Source organism: Oncorhynchus tshawytscha, linkage group LG01, assembly GCF_018296145.1.
Source record: "Oncorhynchus tshawytscha isolate Ot180627B linkage group LG01, Otsh_v2.0, whole genome shotgun sequence".
Classification (NCBI taxonomy): domain Eukaryota; kingdom Metazoa; phylum Chordata; class Actinopteri; order Salmoniformes; family Salmonidae; genus Oncorhynchus; species Oncorhynchus tshawytscha.
In genome coordinates this window covers 21,985,987-22,013,488 of record NC_056429.1, presented here as the reverse complement: position 1 = coordinate 22,013,488, position 27,502 = coordinate 21,985,987, and the positions used below count along the sequence as shown (strand labels likewise).

The 27,502-nt window shown below is 39.5% G+C and overlaps 2 protein-coding genes and 2 non-coding genes across 6 annotated transcripts; all 4 read right to left on the bottom strand.

Moving 5' to 3' along the window:
• Positions 1-1,191: 1,191 nt before the first annotated feature.
• Positions 1,192-1,262, bottom strand: trnag-gcc. The gene has a single exon. It is a non-coding gene; the product is annotated as a tRNA-Gly (tRNA).
• A 5,239-nt stretch (positions 1,263-6,501) lies between these two features.
• Positions 6,502-6,572, bottom strand: trnag-gcc. The gene has a single exon. It is a non-coding gene; the product is annotated as a tRNA-Gly (tRNA).
• A 1,999-nt stretch (positions 6,573-8,571) lies between these two features.
• On the bottom strand, positions 8,572-18,285 carry LOC112245139 (serine/threonine-protein kinase PAK 2). 2 transcript variants are annotated; one of them, XM_024413164.2, is made up of 15 exons: positions 18,064-18,285; positions 14,491-14,823; positions 12,987-13,093; positions 12,685-12,832; positions 12,557-12,588; positions 12,131-12,250; positions 11,893-12,025; positions 11,712-11,775; positions 11,584-11,632; positions 11,211-11,323; positions 10,920-11,037; positions 10,633-10,732; positions 10,110-10,306; positions 9,814-9,951; positions 8,572-9,628 (listed from the first exon to the last, which is right to left on the bottom strand). In XM_024413164.2, exons 2-15 carry the CDS (start codon positions 14,678-14,680, stop codon positions 9,542-9,544), a joined length of 1,596 nt encoding a protein of 531 aa, XP_024268932.1. In that variant the 5' UTR covers positions 14,681-14,823; positions 18,064-18,285; the 3' UTR covers positions 8,572-9,541. The 2 variants fall into 2 exon arrangements, with proteins under 2 accessions (XP_024268932.1, XP_042167698.1); XM_042311764.1 differs by lacking the exon at positions 18,064-18,285 and adding an exon at positions 17,188-17,212.
• A 3,029-nt stretch (positions 18,286-21,314) lies between these two features.
• On the bottom strand, positions 21,315-26,542 carry LOC112245007 (inhibitor of growth protein 5). Of its 2 annotated transcripts, XM_024413046.2 has the most exons (8): positions 26,318-26,504; positions 24,865-24,936; positions 24,557-24,723; positions 24,343-24,454; positions 24,148-24,247; positions 23,917-24,052; positions 22,660-22,721; positions 21,315-22,539 (listed from the first exon to the last, which is right to left on the bottom strand). In XM_024413046.2, exons 1-8 carry the CDS (start codon positions 26,352-26,354, stop codon positions 22,500-22,502), a joined length of 726 nt encoding a protein of 241 aa, XP_024268814.1. In that variant the 5' UTR covers positions 26,355-26,504; the 3' UTR covers positions 21,315-22,499. The 2 variants fall into 2 exon arrangements, with proteins under 2 accessions (XP_024268814.1, XP_024268745.1); XM_024412977.2 differs by lacking the exons at positions 21,315-22,539; positions 22,660-22,721 and adding an exon at positions 22,740-23,422 and having other exon boundaries at positions 26,318-26,542.
• Between the last annotated feature and the right edge of the window lie 960 nt (positions 26,543-27,502).

Genomic DNA, 27,502 nt, shown 5'->3' with positions numbered 1-27,502 from the left:
TGGAGTCTTTGACAATTTTTTATTTTATTTTTACCATTTGTCAGGAACCAATACACACAGTCAGTTAGGAAAGCAAAGTCTAGCTTTTTCAAACAGAAAATTGCATCCTTGCAATTTATTGCCCTGGCCTCATCTGTAATCCTCATGCCTCCTTGCAACATGCCTAAGGCACGCTCACACAGATGAGCAGGGACCCTGGGCATCTTTCTTTTGGTGTTTTTCAGAGTCAGTAGAAAGGCCTCTTTAGTGTCCTACATTTTCATAACTGTGACCTTAATTGCCTACCGTCTGTAAGCTGTTAGTGTCTTAATGACCGTTCCACAGATGCATGTTCATTAATTGTTTATGGTTCATTGAACAAGCATGGGAAACAGTGTTTAAACCTTTTACAATGAAGATCTGTGAAGTTATTTGGATTTTTAGTAATTATCTTTGAAAGGGTCCTGAAAAAGGGTCGGTTGTGCTGTGTGTGTGTGTGTGTGTGTGTGCGTGCACACACATACACTGTTTGACAGCGTATCATGATATTTTATGATCATATTCTACCTACCTTTGTCAGAAGAACGATAATGAATTCCCATACCCAATATCATCTTGCCCATGATAACCAATATGTCTATCCCAGTAAAATGGTGACGTTTCAGGTATCTCAGTCACAAATCAACGGTGAAAGGAGTTAATTAAAATATTTTTCTCCCCGTCGGGGAATTGAACCCCGGTCTCCCGCGTGACAGGCGGGGATACTGACCACTATACTAACGAGGACTGGTGATCTGTTAACACAATGTGTTTTATAACACAATGTGTTTTCAGCAGATAATACAGTTTCTAACTTGAACTAAAATAGCTTTCTACTGGCACAGTCTAAACACTTTAGCAATGTGATTACAAAATGTGATTTTTAGCTAGGTTAGCTAACATATTGCTAACCAGTTGGAAGACATAGCTAACTATGTTTCAGCACGCCATATTTTTGTTTAGGTCAGAAGGGAAAGAACTTGCTTTATCAGTTGTCAAGTTTTATAACGTTATCAACAACACTAGCTAGCTATAGCTACCCTTAGTTGTTCAAATAATTATACATACTTTTTAAAAGTGAGGATTGGAGTGGGTTAACCTGCTACAGAAAGAGTGAAGAACAGATGAGCTAATTTAGAAAATAAAGTGGATGACGGAAGCAAAATATACTGATGCATTGGCCGGGAATCGAACCCGGGCCTCCCGCGTGGCAGGCGAGAATTCTACCACTGAACCACCAATGCTTACTAGTCTGTAGAAAAGCTAGATCTATAAGGAGTATTATAAAAATATAACAGTGTATAGTTCGGTGTGTGTGTATATATATATGTATATATGAAGAAATTACACTTCGCTACAATGTAAAGTAGTGAGTGTACAGCTTGTATAACAGTGTAAATTTGCTGTCCCCTCAAAATAACTCAACACACAGCCATTAATGTCTAAACCGCTGGCCACCTCACTTTTGTGATATACTATATATATATACAAAGCGTATATAGGTCTGTAATTTTTTATCATAGGTACACTTCAACTGTGAGAGATGGAATCTAGAACAAAAATCCAGAAAATCACATTGTATGATTTCTCAGTAATTAATTTGCATTTTATTGCATGACATAAGTATTTGATACATCAGAAAAGAAGAACTTAATATATGGTACAGAAACCTTTGTTTGCAATTACAGAGATCATACATTTCCTGTAGTTCTTGACCAGGTTTGCACACACTGCAGCAGGGATTTTGGGTTCAGGTCTGGAGAGTGGCTAGGCCACTCCAGGACCATGAGATGCTTCTTACGGAGCCTCTCCTTAGTTGCCCTGGCTGTGTGTTTCGGTTCGTTGTCATGCTGGAAGACTCAGCCACGACCCAACTTCAATGCTCTAACTGGGGAAGGAGGTTGTTGGCCAAGATCTCGCGATACATGGCCCCATCCATCCTCCCCTCAATACAGTGCAGTCCTGTCCCCTTTGCAGAAAAGCATCCCCAAAGAATGATGTTTCCACCTACATGCTTCACGGTTGGGATGGTGTTCTTTGGGTTGTACTCATCCTTCTTCTTCCTCCAAACACGGCGACTGGAGTTTAGACCAAAAAGCTCTATTTTTGTCTCATCAGCCCACATGACCTTCTCCCATTCCTCCTCTGGATCATCCAGATGGTCATTGGCAAACTTCAGACGGGCCTGGACATGCACTGGCTTGAGCAGGGGGACCTTGCGTGCGCTGCAGGATTTTAATCCATGACAGCGTAGTGTGTTACTAATGGTTTTCTTTGAGACTGTGGTCCCAGCTCTCTTCAGGTCATTGACCAGGTCCTACCGTGTAGTTCTGGGCTGATCCCTCACCTTCCTCATGATCATTGATGCCCCACGAGGTGAGATCTTGCAAGGAGCCCCAGACCGAGGGTGATTGACCGGCATCTTGAACTTCTTCCATTTTCTAATAATTGCACCAACAGTTGTTGCCTTCTCACCAAGCTGCTTGCCTATTGTCCTGTAGGCCATTGTGGAGAGGTTGGAGTCTGTTTGATTGAGTGTGTGGACAGGTGTCTTTTATACAGGTAACTAGTTCAAACCGGTGCAGTGAATACAGGTAATGAGTGGAGAACAGGAGGGCTTCTTAAAGAAAAACTAACAGGTCTGTGAGAGCCGGAATTCTTACTGGTTGGTAGGTGATCAAATACTTATGTTGTGCAATAAAATGCTAATTAATTACTTAAAATCATACAATGTGATTTTCTGGATTTTTGTTTTAGATTCCGTCCCTCACAATTGAAGTGTACCTATGATTTAAAAAATTACAGACCTCTACATGCTTTGTAAGTAGGAAAACCTGCAAAATCGGCAGTGTATCAAATACGTGTTCTCCCCAATGTATATATATATATACACACACACACACACACACACACACACACACACACACACACACACACACACACACACACACACACACACACACACACACACACACACACTGTTCGATAGCATATCATGATCTTTAATGATCATATTCTACCTACCTTTGTCAGAAGAACGATAATGAATTCCCATACCCAATATTATCTTGCCCATGATAACCAATATGTCTATGCCAGTAAAATGGTGACGTTTCAGGTATCGCAGTTACAAATCAACGGTGAATGGAATTAAGAAAAACATTTTTTCTCCCCGTCGGGGAATTGAACCCCGGTCTCCCGCGTGACAGGCGGGGATACTGACCACTATACTAACGAGGACTGAAGTTTGGCAGACACAATATGTTTTATAAAACTGGCCCAAAATGCTCTGCAGATGATACAGTTTATAACTTGAACTGAAGTAGCTTTCTTCTGGCACAGTCCGAACATTTTAGCAAAGGGATTACAACATGTGATTTTTTTTAGCTAGGTTAGCTAACATATTACCAACTAGTTGGAAGACATCGCTAACTAACTATGTTTCAGCACGCCATATTTTTGTTTAGGTCAGAAGGGAAAGAACTGGCTTTATCAGTGGTCGAGTTTTAGGGGGGCGCTCAAGATGAGAGGGTGTAACGTTTCTAGCTGAGGAACAATTTTAGGGTTTTCTCACAAAGTTTATATTTTTAGACTGCAGTTGCAATTCGTTTTTTTCCACAAAAAAATATATCTAACCATACAATGTAGCTATTTTGAATAATGTTGTAATTAATCAAGCCATTGAAATATATTTTTGACGAGTTCCAACGAGCAAAGTAGCTATCGAAAAGTTTCAGCGTGTGTAGTTAAATTAGCCTGGTAACGTCTTCATAGCTTGTAGTATGGAATCAGGACATGACCAAACTGTTGCTGAGATAATGGATGTTGAAACTTTCAAGGAGAAAAGAGGCATGGTTGAAACTCACTCATATGCTTGCAGTGTGAAAAAGGGCGTGAATGTGATTCATACCCGAATACCTCAACCAAGGTGCAACTTCCAAAGACGCTAAGAAGAACCATCCAAAGCCAGCTACTGGACAACATCACAGATGACATGGATTTTGTGAAAAAGAACACTTATCAGTATCGTTAACCTGAAGAAATCGATTGATGTCAGTGCGAAAGAGGCAGAGAAAAATACAAAATATTTCTTTAATTCAGAAAAAAATGCTGGCGAAAATACTTCCATATGTAAATTAATGATTAATAATACTCCCAATGAAAATCCAAAAGAAATCTCACAGCATGTTGCCCAGTTTTATCAGAATCTATATACATCAGCTCAGTCTACTTTCAATATAGATATTTTCTTAGACAATGTAGCAAACATTGCTAAGAAGATATATAATGATTTCAGGGATTTTTGTGATAATGAGTTATCTGAAATTGAGATAAAAGACTGTATTAAAAGCCTTAAGGACAATAGTATTAAAAGCCTTAAGGACAATAGGTCCCCTGGACATTATGGTTTAATAAGCAAGTTTTATAAAGCATTCAATGATAAATTGATTCCTTTCATGCTTGCTATGTTTCAAGAATCAATAGAAAAAGGGGAGTAACCGGCTTCCTTAAAGCAAGGTGTAATTACTTTGATTCCCAAACCTAAAGCTTTTGACACTGTAGAACATAAGTTTATGTTCAAAGCAATACATTTTTGGGGGGTTTGGTGACTTTTTTTTGAAAGCAGTCTAAACTTTATATGGTGGTTCTACTAGCTCTGTAAAATGAGCTCACAGGACATCCCAAAGATTTGATATTGGCCGTGGCATTAGGCAGGGCTGCCCAATTAGTCCATTTTTATTTTTATTGGTTACTCAAATTATGGCTCTTCATATCAAAAAAGGGAATTTTCAAGGTGTTTCAGCACTTCGCAATGAATTTAAACTATGTCAACTGGCTGATGATACCACCATATTATTAAGAAACAGGACTGAGGTTTCTAAAGCAGTTTCCTATTAATATCAATAAGTCAGTCTTATTTCCACTCAAGGATTGTGTTTTACAGGAAGTATATGTATCTCAATTAAAGATAAGGTTATCTTGGAATTGTTATATGCAAGGATAAAAAACAAAGGAGTTAATTAACTTTAACTCCATTATTGAGAAAATAAAGAATATTTTGAACCTCTGGTTGCTGAGAGATATTTCATTATACGGTCAGGTTTTATTGTCCAAAGCTGAAGGGTTATCCAGATCAGTCCCCTAAAATTGTAAAGGACTTAGATAAGATTCTTTATAATTTTATTTGGAGGAACAAGCCTCACTATCTATGAAAAGATATTCTCACTAATACCCAAGAACAAGGAGGTCTTGAGGTTTTAGATTTCAATACTCTAAATACTACTTTTAAAATAAATTGGATTCTGAAGTATGTTAAGAACCAGAACAGTATTTGGAATGTCTTCCCTAAGTATTTATTTTACTCTGTTGGTGGTTTAGAATTTTTTGCTTCAATGTAATTTTTATGCTGATAAAATCCCAGTAAAGTTGGCCAAATTCTGTAAGCAGGAAATTGTATCTTGGATGTTAGCATATAAACACAATTTTTTCCCCTCACAGATACTTTATATGGAACAACAAAGATAGATGATTTAAAAATAAGTCTCTTTTTTTTTCGTAACTGGTTTGAGAATACAATTATTTTGGTTGGTCAGTTACTGAATGAGGATGGATATCTACTCTCATATAGAGAATTTCTTGATAAGTTTAAAATTCCGATAACCCCGAAAGAATATGTAGTGATACTACAATTCCCTCAGCAAGATTCTTTTGGTCAAATATCTATGGTGATATACAATGGGGGAATGGAAAATTGAGAACAAATATTGTATCAGTAACAAGGTAAAGGAAGTTTATTTTAAAATGTTACATAGAATTTATCCTGTGAAACATGTTTTGGAAAGACTCAAGCTGAATATTGACTATAAATGTGATTTCTGTGGAATGGAGAAGGAGACCATTTTGCATTTGTTTTTTGCCTGTATTTATAGTAAAGTTTTTTTGGATTGACATACAGAATTTTGTTACAAAAAAAATAGGACAGGTTGTACTATTTAATGGTTTTGATATAATGATTTATTTCAGGAATTCTGACATAGATAAATATGTAGTATATTTAATTCAACTGCTAATAATACTAGGTCAATTTCATATTCACAAATGCAAATGGTCTAATTCAAAACCTAACTTGTTTTGCTTTATAAATGAATTTAAACAGTATGGCACTACTTTAACTAAAATGAAAAACAAAAAGGCTATTAAAACTTGTTATATAATTAATTAATATGATTTGTTTGTTTAGGATTCCTGGCAATGTAAATGCTTGCATGCTTGTTTGCATGTGACTATTATTATTTTGTTTGTTGATATTTGTTAATAAAAATATAAAAAAAGTTGTCGAGTTTTATAATATTAATCAACAATACTAGCTAGCTAGTTGTTCAACTCATGATACATATTTTTAAAGAGTGGGTAAACATGCTACAAAAAGAGTGAAGACCAGATAAGGAAAATAAAGTGGATAATGGAAGCAAAACATATCGATGCATTGGCCGGGAATCGAACCCGGGCCTCCCGCGTGGCAGGCGAGAATTCTACCACTGAACCACCAATGCTTACTGTTTTGTAGAAAATCGAGATCTATTAACAGTATTATAATACGGTATTTGACGAATACATCGTTTTTTTATGAAAACATGGAAGCCAAACGCAGAAACTACAAATCCCTGCATTTAACATGTTAGCTGATACTTCATGACAAAATAACTCATATTATACAGTCCTGCTAATGTGTCTGGACCTAAACTGCAGAGAAAGAACCCATGACTGACCCGAATGGTTGTCCAATTAAGCAGGCTAGATGTAGTTATTTTGAAATGAATATGCATGTTTTAGAGCAGTCATTCAAATGTCTTAGGCTATTGACTGCAGTTTACAGCATAGAGTAGAGTTTTGTACTTACTTGAAAACAATAATAACGTTCTTCATTACATTGCGTCGTTGTAGCCTACGTAGGATACATTTCTTGTTCATAAAAAAACTGAAACAATTGGGTAGCATTTCGAGCTTGCATACCAGAGCTCTGGGAGGGAGGGTACTCAGCGCAGCCTTGGGAGCGCACAGTGTAGGCAGCTACCTATGATTTCATTATCTGATCAAATTGTTTTTATTTCGCTGTGTAAATTGACTGGATATATTCACCGCATTATTAAGCCTAACATTAAGCTTATGAATTATGGGATAATATGCATACGCTTCTAATTTAGGCTATAGGCTACTTCGAGTTTGTCTGTCTTCATTGTTCTGTTGCGCAATTACGCACCTGGCCTCTCCGCTACCAGGGCTATTCCTTTTAAAGCTTGTTGGACACTTATTTCGACCTCCTCCTACTACTATTAGAGAGTTGAAGCTTGCTGAATGGAAGATAGGCTACAGCATTAACAGGAGTGGAGTTGGAAGGAGAAGCCATATTTTTTTATAGTAAGCCTATTATTTTAACACCAGCTACATCCTGAAAAAAATAGGCCAACACCAAACGAGTGGCCTGCTAATGTACCTTTCTGGACCTTCTAAGTTGTGGAGAATAGACCCACACGGTTGCATAATCAGGCCTATGCAGTTACTTTGGCATGAAACAAAACAGGAAGTATGAGTGGTTATTCAAATTAGCCTACATCACTGCAGTGTATAATAACTGTGTATTCACTTGATAACAATAATACATTCCTCATTGCACTGTGTTGTAGCCCAGGTAAAATAATTGTTTTCTAAAAAGTAGGCCTAATAAATAGTGGAGCTTTGTGTGCCCGGGGATAAATCTAATAATCCTAGATTTTGAAGATCCTTGATTAGGTGACAGTACAGAATGTCAGCTTTTATTTTAGAACCCAAAACACAGCTAAACCAACTGCAAATGCATCCAACGACTTTGTAGAGTTTGATGTAGTCATTGTGTGCAAGGAATATGGGACTAAATACTAAACCTTTGGCTACCTTGATACACTAGAAATCAATTTGTCCAAATACTTATGACTTATTCATGTGGGGGGCGTGGGGACGACTAGATACATAAAGTGCTTTCATTTCTAAAGATAAAACCCTCAAATACAGAAAGTCACCTTTTACTGTCGCCCCATATAAAACATTTGAACTCAAATCCCAAACGCTGGAGTAAAGACACAAAAATGTTAGCTTCACTGTCCAAATACATATGGAGGGGAGTGTATATACAGGCATGAGTTAAGACAACCAAAATCATAAGGTGTTTTATGAAAAACAAATGTCTTTGTCTTTTGATCCAAATTGAATAGCTACAAAATTATGTTCTCATGGAGTATCATTCCTTGAGCCCACTGTTGGATGGTATCTTAGTGTGCCTTTCACACATCTCCATTCCATTTAAGAGTCATGGTATACAGATAATAATAAATCAAGAATAAGGACAAAATTAACAGCTGCATTTACTAGAATTTGCAGACAATTATCAGATTGTTAGTTATTCAAATAGAGTAAAAGAAACAGTGAATATACATTGCCTTCACAGCTATCTGGCCTGACATCAATATCTTCTTAGCTTCAGCACTGAATTAGACAAAAAGTACAGAATTCGACATGTACAATAGTTCCATTTTTAATAAGAAGAAAGAAAGTCAGCACAAGCTAGAATAAACCCTGTCATTCTACAATTGAATTTGCCCATAAATTGCACCTCCACTACCAAGAAGAGGCTAATGATACAAGAGGAAATCACTGGTTAGACTGCCAAATGAGGCAACCCTATATCATCATCAATATCACCACATTCACTGTAATAATGGAAATGTTTTAAAATGTCTTTCCTATAACAAATGTGAGAATAATCCAAAGATTACATCGGGCACCAGGTAGAATAACAGTTTTCATTAAATGATAGGCCCATAACATGATCAGTCAGGACACATGAAATTCAAGTATCAAAATGATTAAGAGGACACTAACTAGCGTTAGAGGAAACTACAATGACAGTAAAAATGGAGAAACAAACCAACATGACACAATCAACAATACATTAGGCCAGGGGTAGGCAACCCTAGTCCTGGAGTGCCGCAGGCACTTCATGCTTTTGATTTAACCGACCTGGAAGACCAGGTGTGTTGAATTTAGGCAATCGCTGAACTTAGCTCAGTTGGTCGGGTGTGGTGCCTAGTTGGAACAAAATCCTGAAGTACCTGTGGCACTCCTGGAACAGGAGGTTGCCTACCCCTGCATTGGGCAATGTTTTGCATTTAAGGCAGTGATATTTCTTCCAAAAAGTAGGAACTGGATAGCTATGCTCATTCCATGTTAAATACAAATTAAGCCCCAACGTGACCCACCGCCAATGTTTTCTTGTACAAAATAAAGTCTTCAAAGATTTGAGTGAGAATCAGAGTTCATATGGCCAGCGGTGGGTAGTGTTCTGGATGTTTTTGGTCTCCTTCACAGTGAGGGTTGTCAGGGCTTATCAGACTGGAGCATAGTGGTGTCACAGCCTATTATCTGGCACAAAACCTAAACAGTTGGCACAGATCTGGCACAGCGTTGTTTGTATGTTCTATTTGTTCGGTTAACGGTTGCCTTTCATGGCCTCCTTAGCAGCCAAGATTAGAGGTGTAAGACTAGACAGGGGTTTTGCCAGCTTCAGGAAGGGATGCTAGACAAAAAGAAGAGAAGGAGAAGAACGAGAGTAACGGGTTAACTTTGAAGCTCATCTCTATTGTAGTATGTGCAGACAGGGTAATGATGGAGGAGTATATACAGCCAAATCCAACCAGTCAAGTTGACACAAGAGTAGAAGAGCAAATCACAAAGGAAGCCATAGATAGGATGGATCATCACCTGCAGCAGCTCTTTGCCCCCACCTCTCTTCTCCACATCCATTTCCAGGCAGAGGTTAAGGAAGTCTCTGAATATGGGAGACAGTTTCTCTGGGTTCTGAAGTTCTGGAGTCCCATTTGTGGCAATCAGGTACAGTGCCTGGGGGAGAGGAGAGTGGGAAGAGGAGAACTGTGAGGTGCTGGAAAAGTTTGTTACATCCATGTCAGTATCACTATGGAACTAGCTTTTGATGCACTGTGATATAGTAAAAGAAAGAAATGCAATTTTAGGAGGATGCTGCTCTTTGGTTCACTTACTCTTAGCGGGTTCTCATTGAGGTATGGAGGCTCCCCCTCAACCATCTCAATGGCCATGATGCCCAGTGACCAGATATCAACCTTAGGCCCATAGGCTTTCCGGGTCACCACCTCAGGAGCCATCCAGTAAGGCGTACCCACCATGGTGCTGCGCTTGCTCTGCTCTGGAGTGATCTGGGCGCAGAAACCAAAATCGGCTGCACAGAGAGAAGGGAGGTGGGATTCAGAGAGATGGAGACATATGTTAGTGAGGGACTGAAGGGTAGCAGTACAAACAGGAGCACCAGCTTGTAATAGTCATTTGTTAACTATCCTTGCCAAATTGGTACTTATCTTTCATAGGATGCAGATGGCAAATTCCAGCTATAAATATGAATATAGAACAGTTCCCAACATCAAAGCGAATCCATATACCCGCAGACTTTCAATAAGGTACATTTCCACCCCCAACTATTAGGGCTGTTACTTCCTCTACATAGGCCATGGCTAGCCTGGGGTTATTTAGTGGGAGAGGGAGACTCACTGAGCTTGACAGAGCCATCCATTCCCAGTAGCACGTTGTCACTCTTGATGTCACGATGGATGACCTGGTTCGCATGAAGGAACTCCAGTGCTTGTAAACACTTCAGATGGGGAAACCAACGAAAGAGAGAGAGAGCGCAATGGAGCGAGAGGGGATGAAGAAACAACGGTCAATATTTCCACATAAAATAAAGGCTCTAAATGTGAACACACAAGTTACCCACCCAGCCACTGTTAAAGGGTAAACAGGTCAAGGTTAATGCAGTGTGCCGTATAAGAGCGGGTCACCTCTCTGCAGACAGCAGCTATCTGAGCCTCGTCCATGCAGGTCTCTGTCACCACATCAGTCAGCGAACCACCAGCCAAATACTCCATCACCACATAGAGCTCCTCTCCCACCAGGAAACTAACAAACACACACAGACACCAAAGCCGGAGAGGTTGTTAGTTTATATTGTATTGTACAATATCGTACACCCAGTAGTGTTCCACCATCACCAGAAAGTTAGGTTTGGCACCCCCAACTTACACCAAAGTTAGTGCTGTTAAGCTTAATTATATATTTGACCATGCCATTACCTGTCTACATAGTTGACAATGTTCGGATTCTTTAACTCTTTCATCACCATAATCTCATTGATTATCAGCTCCTTCTTGGGCTGCTTCTGTAGGTTGATCTGTTTAATGGCCACCTGGGAGAAACAGACAGAAATAATGAAAGGTTCAAAATGATCCTCTAAAATGGGTGTGTGATTAGTTATCCTGCAATCTCTCAACTCCTGCCAGGCTTACAGTTTTCAAACGCTTTCCCCATTTCTGTCTCTCTGTATCTAGTCTCTGCCGCACTTTGAACATCATTACTCAGCTCTCTAGGTCTCCTACCATTTACTATTCTCCTCAATCCACCCATCCCCGGTCAGTCAACCAAAGACAACCCTTAATTCCCCTTTACCTCCTGTCCAGTGGCGACGTCAATGGCTGTGAACACTGTCCCTGAAGCCCTGTGTGGAGACGGTTACATATTTTTAATAACTTGGACACACACAATACACCCCAATTACCACCTTCAAATGAACTTACCCCTGTCCAATTTTTTCATATCTTGTGTACTTCTTTCTGGGATCTCCAATGCTGACAATAGTTCCTGTGGGCAAAGATAAAGTTATAGAGACCAATACTAATTTCTTCTGACAAGAGAGTTATATTAATAACTACCAGTAAAATTGCTGTGTTGGTATTGTAAGAAATGTAGTGTGTTTACTTAGTTTGTCCATGATCTCCTCGTCTGACATCTTGCCCTTCTTCTTCTGTCTGTCTAGAGCCTTGGAGGCTGCGTCTCCATCTGGACACGTGGCTGGAGCAGGGATGGGGTCAATGACGGAGCGAGTGTAAACCTGTAGCAGAAACACACACACAATAAATAAATAAGAATGAGGGAATGAGCGATTGTGAGCAAGAGCAAAAGAAAATTCAGGTGAGCTCCCGTCAAAATTACTCACACTCTTAGTGTATTCTGGACGTGGTGCCACAATGGGTGGGGGAGCTTCATCATCATCATCATCATCATCATCAATGTCCTTGATACTGATCGATGAGGGTTCCGTGCCCTTTTTGACCGGCTATTGCAGAAAAGATAGACATTTCATATGTAGCCCACACATCATTTCAGGGGTGCTATGAATGTGGTCAAGGACCAAAAAATCCCAGCCCCATAGTATTCAGGTAGCTAGTAAGGGAAAGCGGGATACCTAGTCAGTACAACTGAATGCCTTCAACTGAAACGTGTCTTCCACATTTACCCCAACATCTCTGAATCAGAGAGGTGCGGGGGGCTGTCTTAATTGACATCCACATCTTTCGCGCCCAGACAACAGGGGCAGAATGACAGATTTTGAAGTAAAAACTAGAAAGAAGTCAGTACTTACAGAGTGGGGTCCTGCAGGGAAACCATCATTTTCTAAAAAATGAAAAGGGAGAGGGAAATAATTGTAGTCTTGAAAGAGTCTATAACAATCTTAGAAAACAGCAAAGTGTCATCTATGAGAAAGCTCACCAGAGGAGAAACTGAGGTATTTCTGGCGGCCGTTGCCTGTAGAATCATAGAATTTGAGCACGTCGAGAACAGCCTGGGGGTTCTTTTTCTGCTCTGACTTTGTGATGTTTGACGTCTGGAGGAGCCGTGCCCATTGCTCTGGCATGCCCTATCAGAGAGGAGGATACAAAGAGATGGGGTCAGGGGTCAATCAACTAACTCTGGTAGAATCAAAAACAAGCAGTACTACGGTCCTCCAGGCTGGGATTTGAGTATCCCTGGAATAAGAGTTGAAAAGTCGGACGAAAGTGACCCTTACTCACAGTGAACTCCCCAGTGACAGCATCAAAGCCAACGTGGATAGTGTGTTCAAAGTCTGAAGGAGGAGAGATCTCTGGTCGTTCTTTGTCCCGGTCTTTCTTTCTACCACCTGAAAGTCATCAAATAAACCATCATTACATTCTCTGTTAATAAATGTAATCAGATCTAACAACGGATAGACTGAAATTGGAAAGACCGAAACTCAACTGCTCCCGTCACTGGATAGTCTGACGCATACAGATGGAAACTAACATAAAATGGATTGGTTCTGAACTAAGATACACAGAATGAAATGTAGCCTCTTAATGCACCTTTAAAAAAATGACTGAGGCTGTGGCTCCATAGGTAACTGTCCCATCCAGCCCCCTGGATCTTTTTTTCCCCCAGAGCTGAAGATCCAAATCACATTCTGCACACGCATTTCTCTACTTTCACATTTCTCACTGTCAATTGTGAGTAATACTTTTTCAAGTTCAAGCGGTGAAACATCCATGCAGCATCTGCATACCAACCATTTGATCTCAACCAAGTTCATAGAGATATGCATTTAGGTTAGATCTTCTTGAGCTATACAGTGTTGTTTTGAATTATGTACAGAGAGCAAATTTTAGAGCAGATTATGTTAACTTGAGCATAGCTCGTGTTTAGTTCCAATCAAAGCACTTATTTTGTCTAGTGGCGTGGGCATGACAGAAAAATGTGACCATTTGCACAATCATCCTAAAATCTTAATCGCAATTTTGAAAGGAGTGGGGGCCACAAAATACTGTAATCCTGCAATTCTACACTTTTTACCATAGGGTGGAGTGAAATGGTCACAGTTTTGAATATGATATGAGTGAGGCTGACTAATAAAAATCAATGGAGGCCCCCGGCTGGTAACAACCATGACAACAAGTTAAGATAGTTTTCTAAGTTAAACTGCCTGCCAGCTAACACATTTTAGTAGACATGGGCTAATTGACTGACATAAGAGTAAAACTGCTGATGCACAACCAAATTTCAAAATTGCACCTTGTGTATTCTACTATTCTGACCCCGACTGAGGGAATTGATCTAAGTGACTTCAAAACCCGCAGGCCGCCAGTTCCCCATCCCTGCGTAATACTATTTTATTCGGTACTGTTATGTAGAATGATATCATTACCGTGTGATCTTGCAGACATTTATTCAGCTTTGATCAAACATGAGCAGAATCTAATATGCGCAAAAGCTTCGGGACCTTTGGCTATCTGTAAGATGGCCCAGAAAATTTGGATTCACACCCACTCCGTCAGGTTCCCAACCAGGGACACTAGGACCTCAGGGGGTACTGGGCCTATCCACCAGGGGTACTTGAGAAGACTCATGAGACCATAGGCCTACTGGTATAATGCACGAGGGGGTACTTCAGGGGTACTCTGGGCAGAATAAAATTCAGTTGGTGGTACAGTAACCGAAAAAGGTTGGGAAACCACTGCTTTAGATCCCCTGCCAGTACACCACGTCTATGGACTCGCGTCTCACCTTTCTCTGCTCCTGAGAAAATTGAGATTATCTTGTTGCGGGGTTTTCTTTCTTCCGGAACTGAGGGCAGGGGCTTGGAGCTGTGATTGGCTGAGAGCGGGTCCTTGCTGGAGCCGGTGCTGAAGATGGTGCTGCTCATCCTGACTGGGGGGGCTGGGGGCTTGTCCTCGGGATCCCCGTTATCACACATGGCCACAGGGAGCGGGAAGGACAGAAAGAGGGTAACAAAGAGACAGAAAGGAGGAAAGAAAGCACTAATGTGCACAATAGACAGAGGTGGGTCAGAGAGATCAGGAATGGGAATCAGAATAGAAGGAGAGCATGGGGTGATATCTGCAAGATAAACGGAGACATGATCAGTTTAACCACAAAAATGACAGGTGAACAAGAGCACATGCACATTGCATAACATATTAGGTGGTATTTGCTTTAGAAGAGGCAGTCCAGTTTTATGGTGGTAAACCTGTTCATGTTTATCTTGAGGTGAAACTGACTTTACACCGCAGAGGAGCACCTTTATCTAGACAGGAAGATTGCTCTGTCAGAACTCATTTTCTCTCTGGCATGTTTTCAGCATTCCCCTATGACTATGCAGAGATATAAACTTAGAGCAGATTTCCTATCATAGCACACATCGTCATTCCCCCTCGAAACATACGCATACAGTACCAGTCAAGTTTGGACACACCTACTCATTCATGGGTTTTCCTTTGTTTTGCTATTTTCTACATTGTAGAATAATAGTGAAGACATCAAAAGTATGAACACATATGGAATCATGTAGTAACCAAACAAGAGTTAAACAAATCAAAATATATTTTATATGAGATTCATTAAAGTAGCCATCCTTTGCCTTGATAGATTTGCACACTCTTGGCATTCTCTCAATCAGATTCATGAGGTAGTCACCTGGAATGCATTTCAATTAACAGGTGTGCCTTGTTAAAAGTTCATTTGTGGAATTTCTTTCCTTAATGCATTTGAGCCAATCAGTTGTATTGTGACAAGGTTGGGGAATACAGAAGATAGCCCCCCATTTGGTAAAAGACCAAGTCCATATTATGGCAAGAACAGCTCAAATAAGCAAAGAGAAACAACAGTCCATCATTACAAGTCAGTCAATACAGAAAGTGCAGTTGCAGTTGTTCAAGTGCAGTTGCAAAAACCATCAAGCGCTATGATGAAACTGGCTCTCATGAGGACCGCCACAGGAAAGGAAGACCCAGAGTTACCTACGCCGCAGAGGATAAGTTCATTCGTTACTTGCACCTTAGATTGCAGCCCAAATAAATGCTTCACAAAGTTCAAGTAACAGAACACTTAACTGTTCAGAGGAGACTGCATAAATCAGGCCTTCATGGTCAAATTGCTGCAAAGAAAGCACCACTAAAGGACACCAATAAGAAGAGACTTACTTAGGCCAAGAAACATGAACAATGGACAATAGACCGGTGGAAATCTGTCCTTTGGTCTGATGAGCCCAAATGTGAGATTTGTTTCCAACAGCCGTGTCTTTGTGAGACCCAGAGTAGGTGAACAGATGATCTCTGCATGTGTGGTTCCCACTGTGAAGCATGGAGGAGGTGGTATTATGGTGTGGGGGTGCTTTGCTGGTGACAGTGATTTATTTAGAATTCAAGGCACACTTAACCAGCATGGCTACCACAGCATTCTGCAGCAATACACCATCCAATCTGGTTTGTGCTTAGTGGGACTATCATTTGTTTTTCAACAGGACAATGATCCAAAACACACCTCTAGGCTGTGCAAGGTCTATTGACCAAGAAGGAGAGTGATGAGTGCTGCATCAGATGACCTAGCCTCCACAATCACCAGAACTCAGCCAAATTGAAATGGTTTGGGATGAGTTGGACTGCAGTGAAAGAAAAGCAGCCAACAAGTGCTCAGCATTTGGGAACTCCTTCAAGAATGTTGGAAAATAATTCCAGGTGAAGCTGGTTGAGAGAATGCCAAGAATGTGCAAAACGGTCATCAAGGCAAAGGGTGGCTATTTGAACACTTTTTTGGTTACTCACATTAAGCATCTCCAATCCAAAATTAAATCTAGAATCAACTTCCTCATGAAGCTGGTTGAGAAAATGCCAAGTGTGTGCAAAGCTGTCATCAAGGCAAAGGGTGGCTACTTTGAAGAAATACATTTTAATTTGTTTCACACTTTTTTGGTTACTACATGATTCCATGTGTTATTTCATAGTATTAATGTCTTCACTGTTATTCTACAATGTAGAAAAAAGTAAAACAAATTAAGAAAAACCCTTGAATGAGTAGGTGTGTGCAAACATTTGACCGGTACTGTAATTCTGGGAAGAGCAACACTGGATGGGTGTGTTGCAGAGGCAATAGGAAGGGACTGGGCAAGAAAATAGGTAGGTCTAGAATTGATTATATGCCCCTCAACAGTAATTACTGTCATTTTTCAGAAAGGTGTTGGATACAGAGCTAAGAAAGGCAGTAGAAGTGCAGACAATGGTGGGTTTTTAGAGGGTTAATCATTTCTGTAGTAGAGATCAACAACAGGGAGGGTTGGGTGGAGAAGCCGCATCACAAAAAGCAGCCACATTACTAGCATGTAACGGTCTCCCTTTCATTATATCCTTTCATCTCCATCTATGATGTAAAAGAAGTGACCAGGTGAAAGCCAATTCATTACAAAAGGATGTCCACTATATTGCTCACATGTATCCATCTTCTCAGACCAGCACAGATGAACGAGAGGACATGAAGAGCTGAATCCATGTCAGACTATCGAGAAACACAAATCGACTGGGTATGATCATGACCATCATCATAATCACCTTTCAGATCATTAACTTCAGCTAGTCAGGAAGGAGAGAAGTAGAGGAATACATATCAATTCTCTCACTCGGTCATAATCGTAAATAAGAATTTGTTCTTAACTGACTTGCCTAGTTAAATAAAGGATAAACATTTTTATTTATTTACCATTGACCTAATGTTAGGTCAAGGTTTCTGAAATGTGCAACACAGTAGGGAACTAGACCACCCCCTATGACTTCCAAACGTGCATTTCCAAGATGGAAAATGCATTCTAGAGTCACTGTGAAAGATCAGATCAAACGTAATACTTGCAGGTGAACCTAGCTAAATAGTTAAGCCTGATTTCACGAAGATATTAAGTCTAGGCTAGTTAGCTAACAATTTTACCTATTCAACTAAGCTACCTAAAGCAAGTTAGGCTAACAGTTGGCTGGAGTTCAGTTAGCCAGCTAGCTACCTAAAGTTAGCTAGGCTAACAGTTGTCCGCAGTTCAGTCAGCCAGCTAGCTAACGTTAATTGCATATAGTTAGCTAGCTAACAACATTAGAAGTGTGAATTAGCTAGCTTGCGCTGTTATTGCTAGCGCTAGATTAACAAACTAGTTTATCTCCAAGGACGAACGCCAGACAATAAGGAACCCTGCTTGACAATACAGATGTACATTTGGTAAGCAACATAACGACATTAGCTAGATAAGATAGCGCGTTTTCTCGGTGCCGGTAATAATTTACGGGTATTTTATTTGCTAGCCAATGATGTCGACTCGCAACTCACCAGACAGACTCCATACACAACAGAAAACTTGGGTCCAAATCCTCGACGCTGTGAAAGCTTTAATTTGTACATACGTTAAATTTAAATTTAAAAAAATAAAGATTTGATATAGAGTTTACCGAATATACAGAGTAAACCAATGTATGATTTCAACAGTTCCTATATAACTTTTTCGTCATTCTTTGTCGACCGGGTGGATTCTTCTTCTTTGGTATCATGGCATTTTGTTTGTGCATGCTGCCACCTACTGTGCGGTAGCTATTCAACCAGCTTCACCTGGAATTATTTTCCAACAGTCTTGAAGGAATTCCCACATATGCTGAGCACGTGTTGGCTGCTTTTCCTTCACTCTGCGGTCCTACTCATCACACACCATCTCAATTTGGTTGAGGTCGAGGATTGTGGAGGCCAGGTCATCTAATGCAGGACTCCATCACTCTCCTTCTTGGTGAAATAGCCCTTACACAGCCTGGAGGTGTGTTGGGTCATTCTCCTGTTGAAAAACAAATGATAGTCCCACTAAGCCAAAACCAGATAGGATGGCGTATCGCTGCAGAATGCTGTGGCAGCCATGCTGGTTAAGTGTGCATTGAATTTTAACTAAATCACAGACAGTTTCACCAGCAAAGCAAGCCCACACCATAACACCCCCTACTCCATGCTTTACGGTGGGAAATACACATGCAGAGATCATCCGTTCACCCACACCGCGTTTCACAAAGACACAGCGTTTGGAACCAAAAATCTCAAATTTGGACTCCAGACCAAAGGACAAATTTCCACCAGTTTAATGTCCATTGCTCATGTTTCTTGGTCCAAGCAAGTCTCTTCTTATTATTGGTGTCCTTTAGTAGTGGTTTCTTTGCAGCAATTTGACCATGAAGGCCTGATTCACGCAGTCTCTTCTGAAAAGTTGATGTTGTGTCTGTTACTTGATCTCTTTGAAGCATTTATTTGGGCTGCAATTTCTGAAGCTGGTAACTCTAATGAACTTGTTCTCTGCAGCAGAGCTGTTCATGCCATAATATGGACTTGGACTTTTACCAAGTAGGGCTGTATTCTATATACCACCCAACCTTGTCACAACACAACCAATTGGCTCAAATGCATTAAGAAGGAAAGCAATTCCACAAACTAACTTTTAACAAGGCACACCTGTTAATTGAAATGCATTCCAGTTGACTACCTCATGAGGCTGGTTGAGAGAATGCCAAGAGTGTGCCTAGCTGTCATGAGTAGGTGTTCTAAAACTTTTGACCGGTAGTGTATACTACTCACTGGCCTCTCTCTCTGTGCTGGCACATATACACTACTCACAAGGGATCCCTCACCCTCAACCAATCTTCCTCTACTTTATTCACTGCCTCTGGCCACCTCTACCTGCCTCTCTCGCACCGGACACTTCTGATCCCCAGAAACATGGGCACCCCTACAGTTGACACATACAACTTTTACAACACTGAAATTACACAAGCTCTCCTGCACACTTCCTACATCTTGGAATCTCCCTCCTAAACACATGACATGACCATAAATGTTGCACCAGAAACACTGCAGTGGCTCTGGCACACAAGATCTAACAGGATAATTGATATATCCTAACATGACTTTATCATGTAAAAACTGAGATTCAAAACTCAAAAGGACTGACAGTGACTCCTCTGTTTCATCCCTCTCACTACTGGGTCTGCGTCGCACCAAACCGTGGGCTCCACAAACACCAGGAATCCTCAACTTCAATTGCTCCACCTGCACACTTAATGCTACCACCGAAACCACTAATTTCCCCGCTTCTTTACTACCTCCCTTATCTTACCTCATTTGCACACACTGTATATATATACACTTTTTTCTCTATTGTTTTATTGGCTGTATGTTTGTTTATTCCATGTCTAACTCTGTGTTGTTATGTGTCGCACTGCTTTGCTTTAACTTGGTCAGGTCGCGGTTGTAGATGAGAACTTGTTCTCAACTAGCCTACGTGGTTAAATAAAGGTGAAATAAAATAAAAATTATGCTGCCACCACTGTGCTTCACGGTTGGGATGGTGTTCTTCGGCTTGCAAGCCTCCCACTTTTTCCTCCAAACATAATGATGGTCATTATGGCCAAATAGTTCTATTTTTGTTTCATCAGACCAGAGGACATTTCTCCAAAAAGTACTATCTTTGTCCCCATGTGCAGTTGCAAACCATAGTCTGGCTTTGTTATTGCTGTTTTGGAGCAGTGGCTTCTTCCTTGCGGAGCAACCTTTTAGGTTATGTCGATATAGGACTCGTTTTACTGTGGCTATAGATACTTTTGTACCCGTTTCCTCCAGCATCTTCACAAGGTCCTTTGCTATTGTTCTGGGATTGATTTGCACTTTTCGCACCAAAGTACATTCATCTCTAGTAGACAGAACACGTCTCCTTCCTGAGCGGTATGACGGCTGCGTGGTCCCATGGTGTTTATACTTGCGTACTATTGTTTGTACAGAAGAACGTGGTACCTTCAGGCGTTTGGAAATTGCTCCCAAGGATGAACCAGGCTTGTGGAGGTCTACAATTTTTTTTCTGAGGTCTTGGCTGATTTCTTTAGATTTTCCCATGATGTCAAGCAAAGAGGCACTGAGTTTGAAGGTAGGCCTTGAAATACATCCACAGGTACACCTTCAATTGACTCATGATGTCAATTAGCCTATCAGAAGCTTCTAAAGCCATGACATCATTTTCTGGAATTTTCCAAGCTGTTTAAAGACACAGTCAACTTTGTGTATGTAAACTTCTGACCCACTGGAATTGTGATACAGTGAATTATCAGTGAAATAATCTGTCTGTAAACAATTGTTGGAAAAAATTACTCGTGTCATGCACAAAGTAGATGTCCTAACCGACTTGCCAAAGGTACAGTTTGTTAGCAAGAAATTTGTGGAGTGGTGAAAATCAACCTAAGTGTATGTAAACTTCCGACTTTAACTGTATATACTGCATTCTATACTATCTATTGAATCTTAACATATGCCGCTCTGACATTGCTCATCCATAGATTATTTCCATTCCTTACTTAGATGTGTGTATTAGGTATTTGTTGTGGAATTGTTAGATATTACTTGATAGATATTGCTGCACTGTCAGAACTAGAAGCACAAGCATTTCACTCCACTCGCAATAACATCTGCATGTGACCAATAAAATTTGATTTGACTTGGTCAGGGAGAGGTTGAAAATGTCAGTAAAGACACTTGCTATTCAACTGGACATACTATTGAAATATTGAATAGTTGTAAATGTTTATTGATATGAAGCACTGGCATGTACAAAACACAAATACTTTGGCTCCTTGGACCTTTCTCCATTTTAACAACATTATTCTTGTACAAGATTGATACATTCACAGTTGAAAAAAAACAAAGTTATGCTAAAACCCTAAAAATCTCAAAACAATGAATAAAAACTAAAGATCTTTGGAAAGGAAGTCACAATTGTCACATGTCCTTGTCAACATTGTATATCAAAGGACAATAGTATTTTGTGTATGGTTAGAATAATAAGTGGCATAATTGCTTATGGTCAACCTTAAAAACATGCAATAACTTTAATATAATAAAATTCTCCACATTCTATATTTTAGGTCAACAAAATATTCAAAAGCAATAGCAGTGGACTTTGGTTCCAGTGAATAGCTCAGAATCATTAACCTGTTTCATTATTGTTCAATTTCTTACAATGTTTGTCTTTCATTTGTACTTTACAGCAGCGTGAATAAAGATCTTTGGAAAGCCATTCCCCACAACAACAAAAAATAGGGCTTGCACTATGTTCACTTTATCTAGGGAGTAGTGATTGTTAAATTGTTTATCATTAGTGGTGAACAGCTGATTTTTTATTCAAAGTGCTTTAACGCTTGCTGGTTATGTTGGCAAAGCGATACCAGTCCCTTCCTAAATGTCTGATCATTATCACCATAACACATTCAAGAGTGGGCAAATGCGTTTGATAGTCAATATAGTGCACCTTTTCCCAGACAGCTTATTACTCCAAGACTGGACGGAGTGAACTTTTATGTGTGGTTGCTTGGTTTAAGATAGATTTTTTTAGGCAGGATTCAAGATTGCAGTATATGCATGTGCTTGAACCCGAGAGGTAGCTAGGTAACTAAAATGCAGACACAAATGAGATATTAACACTGGCCCTAATATTTAAGTGAGGACAGAATAAAAGATGGAAACTAAACCATGAAAAAAATGTGTTATCAACAGCTGTTGAATTTGTTTGTAAAATACAAAAACTTAAATGTTTACATATTTCAAGTACTTTGAAAAAAAGCTTTGTATTTAGACCATAATATGTATGCACGGCCATCATAGAAAGGGAAATAATTTTGTAAATATATTACACTATTTTACTACATAGACAAAATACACATTTATAGAAAAGTACTTTAAAGAAATATATCTCATTTTTTCTTCTTATCCTGGGTGCACCGTGGACAAAACCTGAAAAAGACAAAATAAAAGTACAAAAAGGTAATGCATGTAATCAACATTCCCAAATTAATTCGCTTTTAATTACATGTATAAGACACTTCATTAACTAATTGTAAAAGATTCACCTACCATTTTCCTTTGGGCTTTGTAGCAAGATCAACACAAGCAAAGTGAAACCACTCAATTGGACACTGTTTGAAAAATAAAAACATTGGTAAAAAGACATCAACATTTCAGTATTCTTTTGATTAACTTGTAGAATCTATAGACAATACCCAGGGCTCTACAGTGTGAACATTTTAATGTGCGACCTGAGATTTTATTTTGGGAGCGCTCTGTGCCTAGAAAAATCAATCACACAGATAATTGTTATAATGATTAGGCTTCGCTGTACCATTGTTTTCGAGTGCCCCATGGATAAAAGCGTGTGCAGATTTGTTACTTTCATGGTTACACCATTACTACAGCGAAAACTGATTGTTTCTAGCACAAAAAGGTAAAAAGATATTACCGGCGCAATGTTTTATTCCTCCTATCGTGAATTGGCTAGACATTCAAAACACATTTTGCTGGCTGTTCCAAAACCACTTGCAGGTAGTTGTTTACACCTTGTTCAGTCATGTAACCTCGTTAGCTAGCTATCTAACAGCCTGGTTACTTAATTACCATTTTTAAGTGAGTGGTGTGAGCCCTGAATGATGATTGGCTGGAAAAGGGATTGCTCTTTCAGGAAATCAATGATCATATAGCAATAAACTTGACACTCTTAAAGAGACAGTGTACAATTTTCTATATAATGCACCTCAATAAGTAGTGCTTTTACACAATGTAGAAACCTAAATCCCCTTTGGCTTTGTAGTAAGGTCAACAAGTGAAACCACTCAATTGGACACAGACAAATTTGGTATGAAGACAACATTAAAATGTAGAAACCTAAACCATATTTTAACTTATTATATACAAATGCCTTTACAGGGTTAGAACATCTGTTTTATAGGGCATAAAAGTAGCTAGAAATTCATATATACCTTATGGGGCAGCAGGGTAGCCTAGTGGTTAGAGTGTTGGACTAGTAACCGGAATTTTGCAAGTTCAAACCCCTGAGCTGACAAGGTACAAATCTGTTGTTCTGACCCTGAACAGGCAAGTTAACCCACTGTTCCTAGGCCGTCATTGAAAATAAGAATTTGTTCTTAACTGACTTGCCTAGTTAAATAAAGGTAAAATAAATAATTTAGGCTAAATTAAACAAATATTTTCTGGTGCACCTACAATTTATGTTGTGCTCCTAACACAACATACATTTTTAAAATTTAGAGTCCTGAGAATAGCACTAATTTCAAAGCATTCTTTGAATAACAAGACAACCAATACCCAATAACTTACATCAGGGTTATCACATCCAATCATCTCTCCATATGACACTTGATGGCACAAGCAGTATGTTGGCTCATTGGGATCAACTGGCATGTCCAAAACATCTGACGGTTGCATTGGCAGGAGAGCAGAACTCAATCCTGGGCTACAGACATTAATAGATGGTAAATTATATTAAGGGAGAGTGAGAACCAGGCAGACGCACGTAAATAGTACTTGCTTGTAAAACCTTTTCAATACCTATTTTTAAGCTTTTTCTTCCTGGGAGAATCCTCATCCGATGATTTCCTGCCTCTCCCCTTGGGTCCTCGCTTCTCCCTTAGTCCCTGACCTTCACCCTCTGAAGCAGATATTCACAGCAATGGACATGGAAGTTAGTTTACCTGTCGTAAATGTGCTGTAGAACTATTTCCCACCAACAGTCTCCCTGCTTACTCTTTAACCCTCTTCCTTCTGGACTTTCATAGCCGCTCACTTCTAGCTTCTCCTTCAGCTCATTCTCAAATCGGGCCAGGTCTGCATCCAGCCTGCGGATATGCTTGTCCACCTATGACATGCAGACAATTAGATTGGTTTTGCATTATCTATTGACCAATAGTGAGAGCATTGACATCTTTATGTACTCATATGCCAGGTTTGGAGCACTGACCATTTCATATGTCTGCATTGCAAGCTGCACTTTGTCATCGCTGAACTCTTTGCACTTGCTGTAAGCACTCTGGATCTTCTGCAGGTGCTCAACCCTCTGTTCCGAAGCCAAGTTCCTTACACTTGAGATGTACTCCTCTGCCAGCTTGTCGATCTCTCCTTTTTTCTCTACATAATTGCAGAAACATTTTTATACTGGATAATGAAAGATGCTGAACTATACAATACTGATGGGGCATGAAACCATGTGGTAAATCAAGTGATCAAAACAAATAACATTTTAAATGTATTTCTTCTGCAGTATTGTACCTTCAGTTCTATTGTCCAGGTCCCGCATCAGTGTAAAGTTTCTCTGTAGTTCACAAGGCAGATTCTCAATACCTGGGGGAATGGATCATGATTGTTAAGAGCATTCATTCAGTAACTACAATAGTTCATAATGAGAACAAGATACGATTTGATGGTAACACACAGCTGACAGCTCATGGCTCTTTGCAGCATTTTGGCGATGATTTCCATTGCCTGTACTGCATAGCCACGCACATTTACATAGGGAAAAAAACCTCAACGTCCCTTATGTCACCAATGTAGAATAATTACTCTGCCGATTGTCCGCGGATTGGCCCTTCAGCTGGTGGAAATTTTAGATAAAATATCCACAGGAAAGTATTATTAAAAGGACTTAAAAAAAACACAGGTACATCTGTGGCAATCAATATTTGTTTGCTCGTGCCCAAACCAACGTCTTGCAGGTGTTTACATGGTGTTGCGCATGTGGCAGGGAATATAAATGTCAAGGCAGTACATGTACTCTAAAAAGTCTGTGAATATAACATTTCGACAAGCGGAAGGACCAACCACAGACAACCAGTACAGTTAATTCAACAACATCTCTTGTTAGGAAACTTTCCAAGTTTTTGCAGTGCTTTGTATCAGACGACACCAATAATTGGTATTCACTCTTATTTACTAGGCAAATGGTTCTTGTACTTATTTTCTACACTGAATGCAGTCTGATGAGCGTTACCAAATAACAGGTGGCCACATCAAAATGGATAATGTTAGCTGGATCATGACATCTGTACTACCAAATAAGTTCAACCTAAATGTTTTCCTGGAAAACAAGATAATGTTTAAAGTTTGGCGGAAGTGAGTCCCAGTTAGTGAAACTGTGCTTGTGACGCACTTTTAAATTAAACATCGCGGCCCGTGTATACTTGCCTCCCCGCAGAAAACGAGGTAGCGTCACCGCCATCTAACTAGAGCAAAGTACATTTTATGATCATGAATAACTGAGACCCTAAATAAATTAAACCTAGCCGTTTAGCTAACTAGAACAACACCTTATTGTTGGCTTGCTGCGAACGTTACCAGTAGCTAAATAAGCTGAAAACAGCTCTCGTTTTAGTTTATTTTTTTAAAACCCCTTTTCTCTACAATTTATGCAATTGCTAGTTAGTTTTGTCCTTGTAACGTTAACTCACAAACGTTAGATAAGGCCAACAATGTAAAGCATTTAATCGAACCTACAACTGCAATGACCTAGCGAGTTACTAGACTGCTAACAAAAACAAAGACAGTTTGCTAGCTAGTTTTAACGTTAGTCGTGCCGAAAACGTAACGTTCATATCAATAATAGACAACTTGCTTAGCTATAACGTCGCTAGCTAAGAAATTCTAGACCGAAAAACTCAAGATTGGAAATGTATGAAGACAATTTACACAACTGATCAAATTAAGTTAGCTAACGGTAGATACTCACTGTCAAGGTAATGTTCCAGGTATATTGCCGTCGCCATCTTTTCACTGTTAGTTTACAGGGCTAGCGAACTAGCAAGTAACGTTAGCTAAACATAAGCACATTTTCCTACCTACAGTTAGCTAGCATATGCTGCGTTCATAACCAAGTAGGAAGGTGATATTGACTTATGTTGTGTAAATACGAGTTGGATACATTCACGTGCTTTGAAAAACAAGCTGTGTCAACCGTAAACTACAAGTACAGCTAGCTATCATGCTTATAAACAAATTAGTGTTCAAAACCCATATTAATAGATTTTTTAAATAAATGTTTTGTTATTACAAAAATGTCAAACGCTAATATTGGGGTAATTTCTTAGTATGTGACATCAGAGGTCAAATTGTATAGCTTTCATATCAGTGATTATTGGCCAGCTGGACACAGTCAAACTGCATAAATGTAGGTCCATTATCATTTCTACAGTTTCGATTTGGTTTCAGTCAAAATGTATATACAGCACCAACCAAAACTTTGGACACACCTACTCATTCAAGGTTTATCTTTTTATTTGTACTATTTTCTACATTGTAGAATAGTGAATACATTAAAACTATGAAATAACACATGGAATCATGTAGTGACCAAAAAAGGTGTAAAACAATTCAAAATATATTTTATATTTGAGATTCTTCAAAGTAGCCACCCTTTGCCTTGATGACAGCTTTGCACACACTTGGCATTCTCTCAACTAGCTTCATCTGGAATGCTTTCTCAACAGTTTTGAAGGAATTCCCACATATGCAGAGCACTCATTGGCTGCTTTTCCTTCACTCTGCGGTCCAACTCATCCCAAACAATCTCAAATTGGGTTGAGATTTGGTGATTTGATGCAGCACTCCATTACTCTCCTTGGTCAAATAGCCCGTTCACAGCCTGAAGGTGTATTCGGTCATTGTCCTGTTGAAAAACAAATCAAATTTTATTTGTCACATACACATGGTTAGCAGATGTTAATGCGAGTGTAGTGAAATGCTTGTGCTTCTAGTTCCGACAATGCAGTAATAACCAACAAGTAATCTAACTAACAATTCCCAAACTACTGTCTTATACACACAAGTGTTAGGGGATAAAGAATATGTACATAAAGATATATGAATGAGTGATGGTACAGAGCGGCATAGGCAAGATACAGTAGATGGTATTGAG